Here is a 13,672-nt window from a genome sequence, read left to right as displayed (position 1 = left end):
TAGATGGTTGTGCCACGTGTCACAATGTTATTTGGCCACGTGTCTGTTTGTGCCACGTGTCGCAACAGTATTCATCCACGTGTCATCCATTATGTCATCGTTGTAGATGCACCAAATTAGTCCCTCACTTTGCATTAAGTGACTCATTTTAGTCACTGAAATTGAATGTCGTGTACCAAACTAGTCTCTTCACCAGTTTTTTCTCATTTTTTAAATAAAATTTTTAATATCTTGGATACACTAATTTTAATTCTATTTTTTCATATATCGTTTAAATACAAGTGCTTTCATACAAATTTTTAAGATTTTAGTTTTATTTATATAATTTTTTTAATAATTTAACATTGGTAAATTGTAATATATAAATATGTTATTATAAAAAAAAATTACATGATTGATTAGACACATTTTTTTCATAAAAAAATATGTATTTTTAAAAAGAAATTAATAATTAAAATAAATATTTTTTTTCTTATGAAATACACGTTTTCATTATGTCTAAATAACTTAGATTGAAGGCACTTCAAGCATCCTCACTACCATCTCCAACCTTTGCAGTCTAGACGAAAGAGGGTATTCGCGAGAGAAAAAATATTTTATAAAAACACTTTTATTTGAAGAACATGTGAAAAAATAGAATTGAAATTAATGCATTCAAAAATATTGAGAATTTTGAATTTATAAAAAAAAATGAGAAAAAACTGGTGAAGGGTCTAGTTTGGTGCACGACATTCAATTTCAGGGACTAAAATGAGTCACTTAATGCAAAGTGAGGGACTAATTTGGTGCATCTACAACGATGACATAATGGATGACACGTGAACGAATACTGTTGCGACACGTGGCACAACCATCCACGTCAGCATGCCACGTGTCACTGGTCACCACATCATCATACCATTACACGTGGCCAAATCATGAAGTGACACGTATCACTTACAGTCCACGTCATCATCTCATGTCATCACGTCATTAATGGAAAATGGGTCAAAGACTAATATGGTGCATTTTTTTTCAATCTCAGGGACGTAATTGGTGCAATTGGAATCTCAGGGACGATTTCAGTGCACGACGCCAATCTCAGGGACCATTTTGGGGTTTAACTCCCCATCAACTTAAGCTTTTGAGATGAGTGGTTTCATAACATATGCATTGCACTGGATAATTATTCAAATAAATTCTCTTTTTTTTTCTTACCAAAGATAGAGAGACTCAAATCCGCAATCTCTTAAATGAGTACGGAAAGATTATGTCATTTGAATTATAACCCATTGGCTATCCAAATAAATTCTTAAAACTTTAAAAATTGGATAATTTGATAGTTAAATTTTAAAATATACAAATAGTCCATGATATTTATTTTAATTAGACAATACAATTTTGTCTAAAAAATACATATTAGAAACTAATTATGTATTCTAAAACTTAAAGATTGAAGTGTTAGATATTAAAAATTTCAGTAATTAATTTGAATAATTACTTTAAAATTTTTTGTTAAACTATAATACTATATAAATGCTTATCAACTGTATTTAAACCAAAAATAAACATGTCGTGATTTTATTATTAAAAAAATACTTATAATAATTTTTTATAATTCGAAATTTTTTAACAAGTCGCAAATTATTTAAGTAATTGGTCCCAACAAAAAAAATATAAAAAGCAATTTTATTTTGAAATTATTTTATAAAAAGGTAGCAGATGCGTGCATTATAGTATGTGACAAAATAAAGAGAGGTGTAACAATTTTTTATGGAATAAGAAGCAGTAATGGTAGGTGGGTTAATAATAAATGTACAAGTGGATATTGTTAAACATTTTGCAGCTAGAGATCCGTTGTAGGGAGCATTTAAAAAATGGAAGAAATGAAGACCAAATGCTCCGAAAGCATCTCACAGCTTCGGAGCAAGACAATAAGAATATAATAATATCAGCATGCACCACATTTACAATAATATTTCACTGAACTGCTACCCCTTTCATACTCTCTGTTTGTGAGAGAATTCTGAGTTTTGAGTGCATACACAAACCGCTTCCTTTTACTTTTTGCTCTTGTGAAGATGGCTGCTGTACTTGTTGGAGGAGCTTTTCTGTCTTCTTTTATCAATGTTCTTTTTGACCGGCTGTCCGACCCTGCAATCATCAACATGATGAAAGGAAAGAAGGTTGACCAGAAGCTGCTTCAAAAGCTGGAGACCATTTTGAATGTGGTTGAAGCTGTGCTGAATGATGCTGAGAAGAAACAGATTTCTAACCCTGCTGTCAAGAGGTGGCTTGAAAATCTCCAAGATGCTGTCTATGATGCTGATGACTTGTTGGATGAAATCGCCACCAAAGCTGTCACTCGGAAGGATCCACCACCAGGTAACTTCCTGTCTCGCTTTCTCAATTTGCAAGATAGGGAGATGGTTACTAGGATTGAAGAAATCATTGCTAGACTACAAGATATTGCAAGTCATAAAGATATCCTTGGTCTAGAAAAGATTTCAGTGAAGAACATGTCAGGGAGAATTGAATCAACATCTCTTGTTCAAAAGTCTGATGTATTTGTTGGTAGGGACCAAGAGAGGGAGGATATAGTCAATTTGTTGTTGGATGATAGTAATGATGGTAAACTATCTGTGATCCCCATTTGGGGCATGGGTGGGATTGGAAAAACTACTTTGGTTCAATGGGTTTTTAATGATGACAGAGTGCAGCAAAAATTTGATGTTAAAACATGGGTTTGTGTTGGAGAAGAATTTGATGTTCTTAAGGTGACTAAAACTGTGGTAGAGAAAGCAACTTCTGGTCCTTGTAACTTGAATGATTTAGATTCAGTTCAGCTTTGTTTGAAGAATGAGCTAGCAGGGAAGAGTTTCTTGGTTGTTTTGGATGACATGTGGATTAACAATTATATGGCTTGGAAAAAATTGCTTACTCCTTTTCAATGTGGAACTGAGGCAGGGAGACATGGAGGTAGGATTCTTGTGACAACTCGTAACGAAAAGATTGCAAATATGGTCAAAAGTCATCACCATCAAGCGCACAATTTGAGTGTGTTGAATGATGAAGATTGTTGGTCGTTGTTTGCAAATCTTGCCTTGCTTTTCAAAGACCGTTTAGGTTTTGAAAAAGTAGGGAGAGAAATCGTTAAAAAGTGTAAAGGATTACCTCTGGCTGTTCAAACACTTGGGAGCTTACTAAGTACCAAAGATGATGAAAGGGATTGGAATGATATTTTGAACAATGAAATTTGGGATTTTTCTGAAGAGGAAAGCGAGATTCTTCCAGCGCTGAGGATCAGTTATTACCACCTTCCTTCATACTTAAAACGTTGTTTTGTTTATTGTTCTTTGTATCCCAAGGACTATGAGTTTGATAGAGATGAATTGACGTTATTGTGGATGGCAGAAGGTCTTTTACAACAACCAAGGAGCGGAAGCACTTTAGAAGAAGTTGGTTATGAATATTTTAATGATTTAGCTTCAAGATCATTTTTTCAGCCTTCTAATATTGCTTACAAAAATTCATTTGTGATGCACGACCTCATGCATGATTTGGCGACATTCTATGGTGGAAAGTTCTATTTTAGAACCTTTGAACTCAAAAATTTACTCAAGCATGATACTAAAACTCGTCATTTGTCATATGGTCTTCGCAATGATTCAGTCTCAAAGATCATGGATGTATGTGATAGTTTAAAGCATGCAAGGACATTGATGCAAATTGATTTGTATATAGATGATGATTTCTCAGAGGGAATAATCGATCCTTGTCACCTGTTAGAAGATCTGAAGTGCTTACGAGTTTTGTCATTTAATAAAGCTCTTTTCCGTGAGGAAGACTTGTTGCACGATTCGATTGGTGAATTGATTCATTTGCGTTATTTAGATCTTTCTTATACATCAGTTGTAACATTGCCCGAGTCATTGTGTGATTTGTACAATTTACAAACTTTGAAGTTGAGAGAGTGTATGAGACTTAAAGAGCTTCCCTCCAACATGCAAAATCTTGTGAAATTGCGTCATCTTAATATTAGAGGCACTAGACTGAAAGAGATGCCAAAAGGTATGGGAAAATTAAAAGACTTGCAGATTCTGACTTACTATATTGTTGGCAAGCATGAAGAGAATGGGGTTGGGGAATTAGGAGAACTTGTAAATCTTGGAGGGTCATTTTGGATTGAGAAATTAGAGAATGTGGTTAACAGCAGGGAAGCTTGGAAGGCAAGGATGGTTAATAAGAAATACATCCGTCATTTATGTTTGGAGTGGTCATCAGGTAAAGATAGTGAGCTGGTTGATTCCCAAATGGAGAAAGATGTACTTGCCAAATTAGAACCTCACAAAGACCTGAAAGAATTAAGAATCAGGGGTTACAGGGGTACCATGTTTCCAGATTGGGTAGGGCAGTCTTTGTACCACAACATGACTGAGTTGGAGCTGATTGGATGCGGGAATTGTTGGGTGCTTCCTTCACTTGGACAATTACCCTCTCTAGAGAGGCTGTTCATTTCGAGCTTGGAGAAGGTGAAGAGGATTGGTGGTGAATTCTACAAGGATGATGGAACTGATCATCATCGGGAAATACCCTTCCGATCCCTTAAAACTCTGCATATTGGAATAATGCCTTGGTGGGAGGAATGGGAGTCGGTTGAATGTGATGACGATGATGCACCATTTCCTCAACTTGAGGAGCTCACGATATGGGAGTGTCCTCAGTTAAGAGGAGATTTGCCCACTTTCCTTCCATCTTTGAAGGCACTCGGGATTGTAGGATGCGAGCAGCTTGGTTGTTATCTGCCAAGAGCTCCCATCATACGCAAATTAAGAATATTTGGCAAACAAGAAGCAAGAATGCGGGACCTACCACTTTCCACGTTGGAACAACTATCAATTAGTGGAGAGCAACAGGTGGAGTATGTGTTTGATGCCATGACCCACACCCAATCAACCTCTCTCACGCGTCTAGAAATCTCAAACTGTTCATCAGCCATATCATTTCCAGGGGATTCTTTGCCTCCTTCATTGGGATCTCTGTACATCATAGATTGCAAGAATGTAGAATTCCCAATGCAACACCAACAACATCACTCACTAATGAGGTTACATATAAACAACAGCTGCGATTCACTTACATCCTTCGCATTGTCAGCATTCCCAAATCTCAAATATCTGACAATCCAAAGACCTGAAAATTTGACATCTCTGGAGGTGTCACACTCACAGTCCCTCCAAAATTTATCAATATCAGACTGTTCCAAGCTGGAGAACATAAGGCTGCCTGCCTCTTTAAGTCAACTCATCATCAATAAATGTCCGTTGTTGGAGGAACGCATACAGAAGAAGGACCCCCACATTTGGCCATCCATTTCCCGCATCCCCTACATTCAATTTAATGGAATACTGATTCATAATGACTCAACATCTTAAAACAGGTACTGTTTTTCTCTCTCTATTCCAAACCTACATCTTCTCCAACATCATATTCATTCTCTCCTACATAATCTTTATTTTATTTCCAATTTCGTAGTCCATCGAAAAACTGTTAGCTTTTTAAGGATACACTATCAATTTTGGTTTTTTTTATCTCCCGATTTAACTGTGTTTACCCATTTATTTTTCTTTTTTCATAGGGACATCCAATGATTCTTCTGGGACTCGTGAATTTGTTGCATTGGGGTGCTGCACCTCCATTCTTGTAAGGATGCTTCTATTCTCTAAACTCTCTATTTAAATTTAATGATTAAATTTGTCGTGTACTTTGCTTTTTTCTGTTGAAACTTAAAAGGGTTCCTGGAGATTTAATTGTCATTGCAGTACAAGTTTGACATTAAAAATGCTCTTATTATTCTATACTTTTCAAAGTCTCATGTGTGAAATCTGCAATAAACAATATAGCAAATCTTTGGGCATGCTTAACGAAAGATCTTGTAGAGTAATTGAGTTATTTGTTTCAAATTTCTAATGTAGAGGATCTTAAGAGTATATTTGGATTGACAAGAATTAAAATTCACTCAAGAATAGAATTCATTTGACAAATCGGAATTCTCATGTTTACTCCAGTTATATAATGGAATGGAATTCTTGTATGTAGAAATTATTTGCTGGTAAGTGCATGGACAAGGAGCTATGCATATAGTTGAACTTTCTTGTCAAAACTTCAAGCAGGACTACTCTTAAGAGGTATAATCCTATGATTCATAACATTTCTTATACAATATACCTTCTCATACATCTGTTTCATAACCATTGTGAATAAGGATTCTGCTTTTGCTACATCCAAGTATGTACACCCATCACATGCTCATGGTGTGGCCTCTTTTAGTGGCATCATAAACAAGTAAGCACAAGCATTGAATTTTCGTGTGTCTTTTTCCAATTTTCCACAGAATTCTTAGATTGTTGCTTTTTTTTTTACCCCCTGATAGCATGGACAAACTTGGTAATTTGGAGCATGTAATGTTGAAAGCTACGCTGAGTGGCTGATATGATGATCTCAAAACAATGTTGCTCAACTCAAGGAAGAAATGAATTCTGAGGCATGTCTTTGAGTAAGTTTTAAGTTTTGAGTAGTATTACTGTTATTTTATTGTAAGAAGTTGTTTTAGCCCATAATTATGCATGATGCAGTCCTGAACAAGTGGCATGGCTTATAAGCAAAAACACATGGCCATCTGTTTTTTTTTTTTTTTTGGTCAGAGTGAGAGATTAGAGATTTTGGCCATAATATTATATATACACTACATACAGCATAGACATGCTTTGTTCTAATTCTAAGTGCAAATGCAATGTTTCTTACAAGGTTATAATTTTGTTCATTCAAAGATCATCCCTCATTGGTTTTGGTATTCCGTTTATTATCTTAGTATTACTTTCTGTTGAATTAAGAAACTAACTATGATGGCGAAAACATTTATGGTTTAGTTTCTAATGTGTTCTTTTTTGTGGCAGCAAGAAAACATATTGGATCAAGTTGTAGTAAGCACCATTTGGAGAGCAAAGGAACCTGGCCAAGAAAGATTTCACGAGGTGCGGTCTCTGCATCAATGCCAAAGCAGAATTCATGGAAGACATCATTCTCGTACAAAATCAAAGGAAGAAATGGATGATGTGGAACAGAATTTCACAAAGACAGATAGACCAATCAATATGCAACAAGAACACCTTCAATTATCTTCTTTTCTCTTAAGAGTTTTCATGCTTCATCATTTCATTATATTTAAGGATAGTTGATATATGGAATAATGAAAGACTAAACTACATTGTGGAGCCAAGTTAATTCATTTGATGAACTTATTGGTTAGCTCATTAGTTCGTTTAAGTAATTGTCAGAGTTCAGACCCGACCTTATGTATGCAACAATCCTTCAATATAACTCAATTCTATGATGGATTAGTCATTTGCTTGTTGGGTTAGAAAATATTGTGAGAAAGCAAATAAAAAAAATCTAAATTCAATTTAAGAAATAAAATAAAAGTATCATTACAAATATATTACATAAAAACTAATAAAAATAAATTGAGAAAGAAGTTAGAAATGTTACTTAATTATTGAACCAAAAGAGAATTGTTTTTTGAAAATAGTAAAATTAGAAGATGAGTGAATACTTTCACTAAATTAGAAAAAAAGAGTGAATTGCATATGATACAATTTTTTTTATTGAAAAAATATTTTTCATTTTTCACTATAGTATTATCTAACAAAAATTATCTTGGAGAAATGACTAAAACATGTCAGATTCTATGTAAGAATAACATAAGAAGTGTCTTAGGAACATATCAATATAATTTTGTTATGAATAGAATATATTTTTTGTCCTTAATATCAAAAAAATAAAATAAAAAAATTCATAATATTTAATTTATTTAATTTTATCCTTAATATTTTCGATAAGTTTCAATTCTACTTTTATCGTCAAATTTTTAATAGTCAATACATAAGCAACCTTTTTTTCTTCTAATTTTATCATTTTTTTTTCTATATTTATTTTCGTTAGACAATATAGTTCTTCTCTAATAAAGAAAAATATTAATAATTATTTTATGTATTTTAAAATAGAGACTAAAGTGTCAAATATTAAAAATATGAGAAATTAATTTTGATAATTACTTTAGATTTTTTTTGGTTAAACTATATAAAATTATAAATGCTTATCAATTGTATTTAAACCAAAATATGTTTTATCGTGACATCATTATTAAAAAATACTTATAGATACTCTCTATAATTAAAAAATTCTTAATCGGCTCCAAATTATTTAAGTAATTAGTCTCCAATAAAACATAAAATGCAAGTTATTGCTAGATTAGAAAAAAACATATTTACAAGATAAAAAGATGGTTACTAGAATTGAAGAAATCATTGCTAGACTAGAAGATATTGCAAGTCATAAAGTTATTCTTGGTCTAGAAAAGATTTCAATGAAGAACATGTCAAGGAGAATTGAATCAATATAATTCAGTATTCATTTTGCATCTTACCTTGGCTCTACTTTTCTCTCTACCCTCCTCACTCACTGCATGCACTTCCCGTCCCTGAATTGAGGTTTCTACAAATCACAAATTTAATAAAATATATAGAATACACATATTAACACCAATTAGTACACTAATATGATATAAAGTAATTCGCTAAGAAATCCACAATTTATAAAAGCTCAACCTACTTAACTCAAGAAGTATATTATATACCTAATAAAAATAATTAATTGATGTAAAAGAAATACGTTTTTTTTTTCTTTCAGACATTTAAATTTGCATAATTAACCTGCTTTTGATACGATAATCAGAATTAAATTGAAAATTATTAATTACAGTTTACCATATGCTTATCTATAAATTTTTAGTTATCAATTATTAATTACTTTTTAACTACTTTTTGCTGTGAAATAGTTTTTTAATACTTTTAAATTAAAATATATGATTGAAGATTTTTTAAGAGTTATTTAGTATATGCATTGCACTGAATAATTATTCAAATAAATTCTTAAAAACTTTTAAAATTAGACAATTTAATCATTAAATTTTAGAATATACAAATAGTCTCTGATATCTATTTTCATTAGACAATACAATTTTGTCTAGAAAAGATACATATTAGAGACTAATTTATGTATTTTAAGATTTAAACGTTAAAGTGTCAGATATTATAAATTTCAGTAATTAATTTAAATAATTACTTTAGAAATTTTTGTTAAACTATGAAAATGCTTATCAACTGTATTTAAACCAAAATATGCTTATCGTGATTTTATTATTAAAAAAATACTTATAATAATTTTCTATAATTCGAAAATTTTTAAGAAATCTTAAATAATTTAAATAATTGGTCCCAACAAAAAATATAAAAAACAATTTTATGTTAAAATTATTTTATAAAAAGGTAGCAGATGCGTGCATTGTAGTATGTGACAAAATAAAGAGAGGTTAACAATTTTTTTATGGTATAAGAACTAAGAAGCACTATGTCACGGTCTTGGACACACTCCAACGCTATCGTGCTTGCACTCAGACTTACTCAATCTCTTGAACTAAGACCAAGTAGCCTAACCTTCAATACTTAGCAAGAAAGCTAAGAATACAAGAGAACACAAGAGAAATGAAGCTTTGGTGGAAGAACACTTTATTGCTCAAGTGTGGTTACAAATGATTCACACACACCTAAACTCTAACTCTCACTCCTATTTATAGCCATCCACCTCCTCAATGGATGGTTAGGATTAAATCTAATCAACGGTCCAAATTAATCATCCAGAACCTTCTTTACAAATATTTATCCTACCACAACTCTCTAAATGTTTCTAGATTATTCTATACCACTCTTTATACTTCTATATACATCTACACTCTTCTAGAATACTCTATGACTTTCCAGAGTCTTCTAGAACCTTCTAGGGTATTCTGGGACCTTCTAGGACATTCTAGAACGTTCTGAAACCATCTAGAGTATTCTCAAACACTCCAGAAAACTATACAAACACTGTTAAATCTAACATTCTAAAATTTACCGTGACATTCTCCCCCACCTAATGCGCAGACGTCCTCGTCGCGTTCTGTTCATGATAGCGCTCTAGGTGTTCTTGAAATTGCCACAGATCTTCGCGAGTTTTCCAGCTAGCTTCGGTTATCAGGAGCCCTTTCCACTTGATCAAGTATTGGATACTTGGTGGCACCCCTCTTCGTCGCACGATGCGATTAGCTAAGATCTCTTCTATTTCTTTATCAAAGGATCTAATTACCACAGGCGGAGCGCGACTTGAGTCACCTCTACTCGGTTCGTCTTGGTCTCCATGATATGGTTTAAGCATACTCACATGGAAGACCGGGTGGATCTTCATAGAGGGAGGGAGTTGTACTTTGTAAGCAACCTCCCCAACACGTCCAATGATCTCAAATGGCCCTTCGTATTTGCGGATTAAGCCCTTATGAACCTTGCGAAAGGCTTTGAATTGTTGTGGAAGAAGTTTGATCATTACCTTGTCTCCCACTTGATAGCTTACATGCCTCCTCTTCTTATCTGCCAATTTCTTCATCCTCTTGACAGCTTTATCGAGGTAAGAACGAGTGACATCTGCTTGTTCTTCCCATGACTTAATCATATGATAAGCTCCAGGGCTCTTTCCTGAGTAAGAGAAAGAAAGAGAGTGAGGTGTAAGCGGCTGTTGTCCAGTCACAATCTCGAATGGACTCTTTCCTGTAGACTCACTCCTTTGCAGGTTGTATGAGAATTGAGCAATGTCTAGGAGTTTTGTCCAATCCTTCTGATTAGCGCTTACAAAATGCCTCAAGTAACACTCAAGTAAGGTATTCACTCTGTCAGTCTGCCCATCGGTTTGAGGATGGAAGCTTGTTGAGAAGTGAAGCTCCGACCCAAGGAGTTTGAACAGCTCTGTCCATAGTCGTCCTGTGAAGCGTGGATCTCGATCACTAATGATACTCTTAGGCAATCTCCAGTACTTCACCACATTCTTGAAGAATAGTCGTGCTGCTTCCTCTGCAGTGCAGTCAGTAGGAGCGGGTATAAAGGTAGCATACTTTGAAAATTGATCCACTACCACAAGAATAGATCCAAACCCCTCGGACTTCGGTAAGGCAGAGATGAAATCTAGAGAGACACTTTTTCACGGTCGCTCTGATGGAGGCAGAGGTTCCAACAACCCACTTGGTGTCTTGTTTTCAATCTTATCTTGTTGGCACACAAGACAAGTCTTCACATAGCTCTCCACTTCATCTCTCATTTGAGGCCAATAATAAGAAGATTCAATGAGTGCTAAGGTCCTTCGCTGACCTTGGTGACCAGCCCACTTGGTGTCGTGGCATTCTCTTACCAACTTCCTTCTCAGATTTTTCCATTTAGGAACGTATAGTCTTCTCCCTTTTGTGTAGAGAAGGTCGTTTTCTAACCAAAATCTTTTGGTCTTACCTTCTCTAGCCAACTCCACCAACTTCTTGGCTAATGGGTCGTGATGCAACCCTTCCTTGATGGTATGCACAATATCTCCTTCCACCATAGGCCGCCAACTCAGCCTTGCGACTCAGCGCATCTGCTACCAAATTAGTCTTGCCTGACTTGTATTCGAATTCGAAATCAAACTCAGCCAAGAAGTCTTGCCACCTAGCTTGTTTGGGGCTTAACTTCTTTTGAGTTTGGACGTAGCTTGTAGTCACATTGTCTGTCTTGACGATGAAGTGTGAACCAAGCAAGTAGTGACGCCAAGTTCTCAGACAATGCACCACCGCGGTCATCTCCTTCTCTTGGACAGTGTATCGCCTTTCTGTATCATTCAACTTGTGACTCTCAAAGGCAATAGGATGTCCTTCTTGCATCAGAACTCCTCCAATAGTGTAGTCAGAAGCATCAGTGTGGACTTCAAATACCTTTGAGTAGTCGGGTAGTACTAGTACTGGTCCTTCTGTGATAGCAGCCTTCAACTCATCAAAGGCCTTTTGACATTCCTTTGACCATTCCCAAGAGTGATTCTTCTTGAGAAGATCAGTTAATGGTGCAACCTTAGCGGAGTATCCCTTGATAAACCTCCGATAGTAATTAGCCAACCCAAGGAATGACCTCAATTCAGATACCTTGTTTGGCGGCTCTCACTCTTTGATAGCCTTCACCTTTCCTTGATCCATGCAGAGAGTTCCACCTTTAATGATGTGTCCCAAGAAGTGGACTTCGTCCCTTGCAAAGGAACATTTTTTCTTCTTCACATATAGGTTATTCTCTCGCAAGATCTTGAACACGGTTCGTAAGTGTTCTACATGTTCCTCTAAAGTATTACTATAGACAACAATGTCATCCAAGACCACTACAAACCGATCAAGGTAAGGTCGAAAGATCTCATTCATCAAGGTACAGAAGGTCGCAGGAGCGTTGGTCAAGCCAAAAGACATCACCAACCACTCATACGATCCATACATCGTGACACACGTGGTCTTAGGCTCATCACCATCGGCAATCCTCACTTGGTGATATCCTAACCTCAAATCTAGCTTTAAGAACCACTTGGCTCTACCAAGTTGATCAAACAAATCGGCTATCAAAGGAATGGAGTATTTGTTCTTGATGGTTACCTTGTTCAGTTCTCGATAGTCGATGCATAGTCTCAATGAACTATCATACTTCTTTTGGAACAAGACTGGTGCGCCATAAGGTGCCTTCGATGGACGGATGAACCCAGCACCTAGCAAATCCTTGAGTTGCTTCTTCAACTCCTCGAGTTCTGGCGGTGCCATCCTATAAGGTGTTGAGGCGGGCGGCTTTGCTCCTAACTCCAATTCAATCTTATGGTCCACCTTCCTCCTAGGTGGTAGTTGTTTTGGCAACTCGGGAGGCATCACATCCTTATTTTCTTCAAGGACTTCCTTGATTTTGAGAGGAACGTCTTCTCTTTCGGATGTTGACTCCTCTTGTAATAGAGCCAAATATGTAATCTCTCCTTTCTTGATCCCTTTCTTGAGTTGCATAGCGGAGAGTATCGGTGGTCCTCCAACTTTAGAGACTGTAGGGACCATGCACGGAGACCCTTTCTCCATGACGCATACTACGTCGTAGTATGGCATAGGTATTATATTTGCCTTCCTTTGCAAATCGAGTCCGATGACTATTTTAAAATCGTCCATGGTGCTACTGAGAAATCCACAAGGCCCTTCCAAGAACCAAGAGTCATCTCAACCCCTTTTGCTACTCCCTTAAGGGTTCCCCCTTGGTATTCACGGGTTTGAACCAGCCATTCTTTTCGGTGATCTTCAACCCAAGCCTCTTTGCTTCATCAGGCGTGATGAAGTTGTGTGTAGCACCAGTGTCGATCATAGCCATGACGGGTTTTTCATTGATAAAGGCTTTGACATACATCAAGCCTTTCTTTTCTGTAGTGCTTGCCTCTTTGCCCTTCATAGCATTCATGTGTTGGATAGATCCAACACACTCAGTTACTTGAGTTTGAGCTTCTCGTTCCTCGGCGATAGATGCCAAAGTCCCTAGCTTGGGACAATCCTTCATTTGGTGTGGTCCCTTGCACACGAAGCATCCTCCTTTGGGCACGAAAGCTTTTTTCTTTTCTTCGTACTCTTTCTTTGAAGAGTATTTTCCTTCCTTCTTGGTTGAGAAACTCTTTCTCTTGTCTCCCCCACCTTTAGTAGAACTAGGCTTGGTGGATGATTTGGGTTTAGAGTCTCCCCTATGATACT

General features: G+C 35.8%; 1 protein-coding gene across 1 annotated transcript; it reads left to right on the top strand.

Moving 5' to 3' along the window:
- The first annotated feature begins 1,943 nt into the window (after positions 1 to 1,943).
- LOC107625985 (putative disease resistance RPP13-like protein 1) lies at positions 1,944 to 7,383 on the top strand. The gene is made up of 6 exons (XM_088503962.1): positions 1,944 to 5,419; positions 5,618 to 5,682; positions 6,079 to 6,167; positions 6,245 to 6,324; positions 6,413 to 6,535; positions 6,936 to 7,383. The coding sequence occupies exon 1, from the start codon at positions 2,061 to 2,063 to the stop codon at positions 5,412 to 5,414; it is 3,354 nt and encodes a 1,117-aa protein (XP_088360088.1). The 5' UTR covers positions 1,944 to 2,060; the 3' UTR covers positions 5,415 to 5,419; positions 5,618 to 5,682; positions 6,079 to 6,167; positions 6,245 to 6,324; positions 6,413 to 6,535; positions 6,936 to 7,383.
- Positions 7,384 to 13,672: the final 6,289 nt, after the last annotated feature.

This window comes from Arachis ipaensis, chromosome B2 (genome assembly GCF_059453495.1).
Source record: "Arachis ipaensis isolate K30076 ecotype BB chromosome B2, ASM5945349v1, whole genome shotgun sequence".
In the NCBI taxonomy this organism is placed as follows: Eukaryota; Viridiplantae; Streptophyta; class Magnoliopsida; order Fabales; family Fabaceae; genus Arachis; species Arachis ipaensis.
Note: the sequence above shows the minus strand (reverse complement) of the source record. Positions and strands in the feature narration are given on the sequence as shown.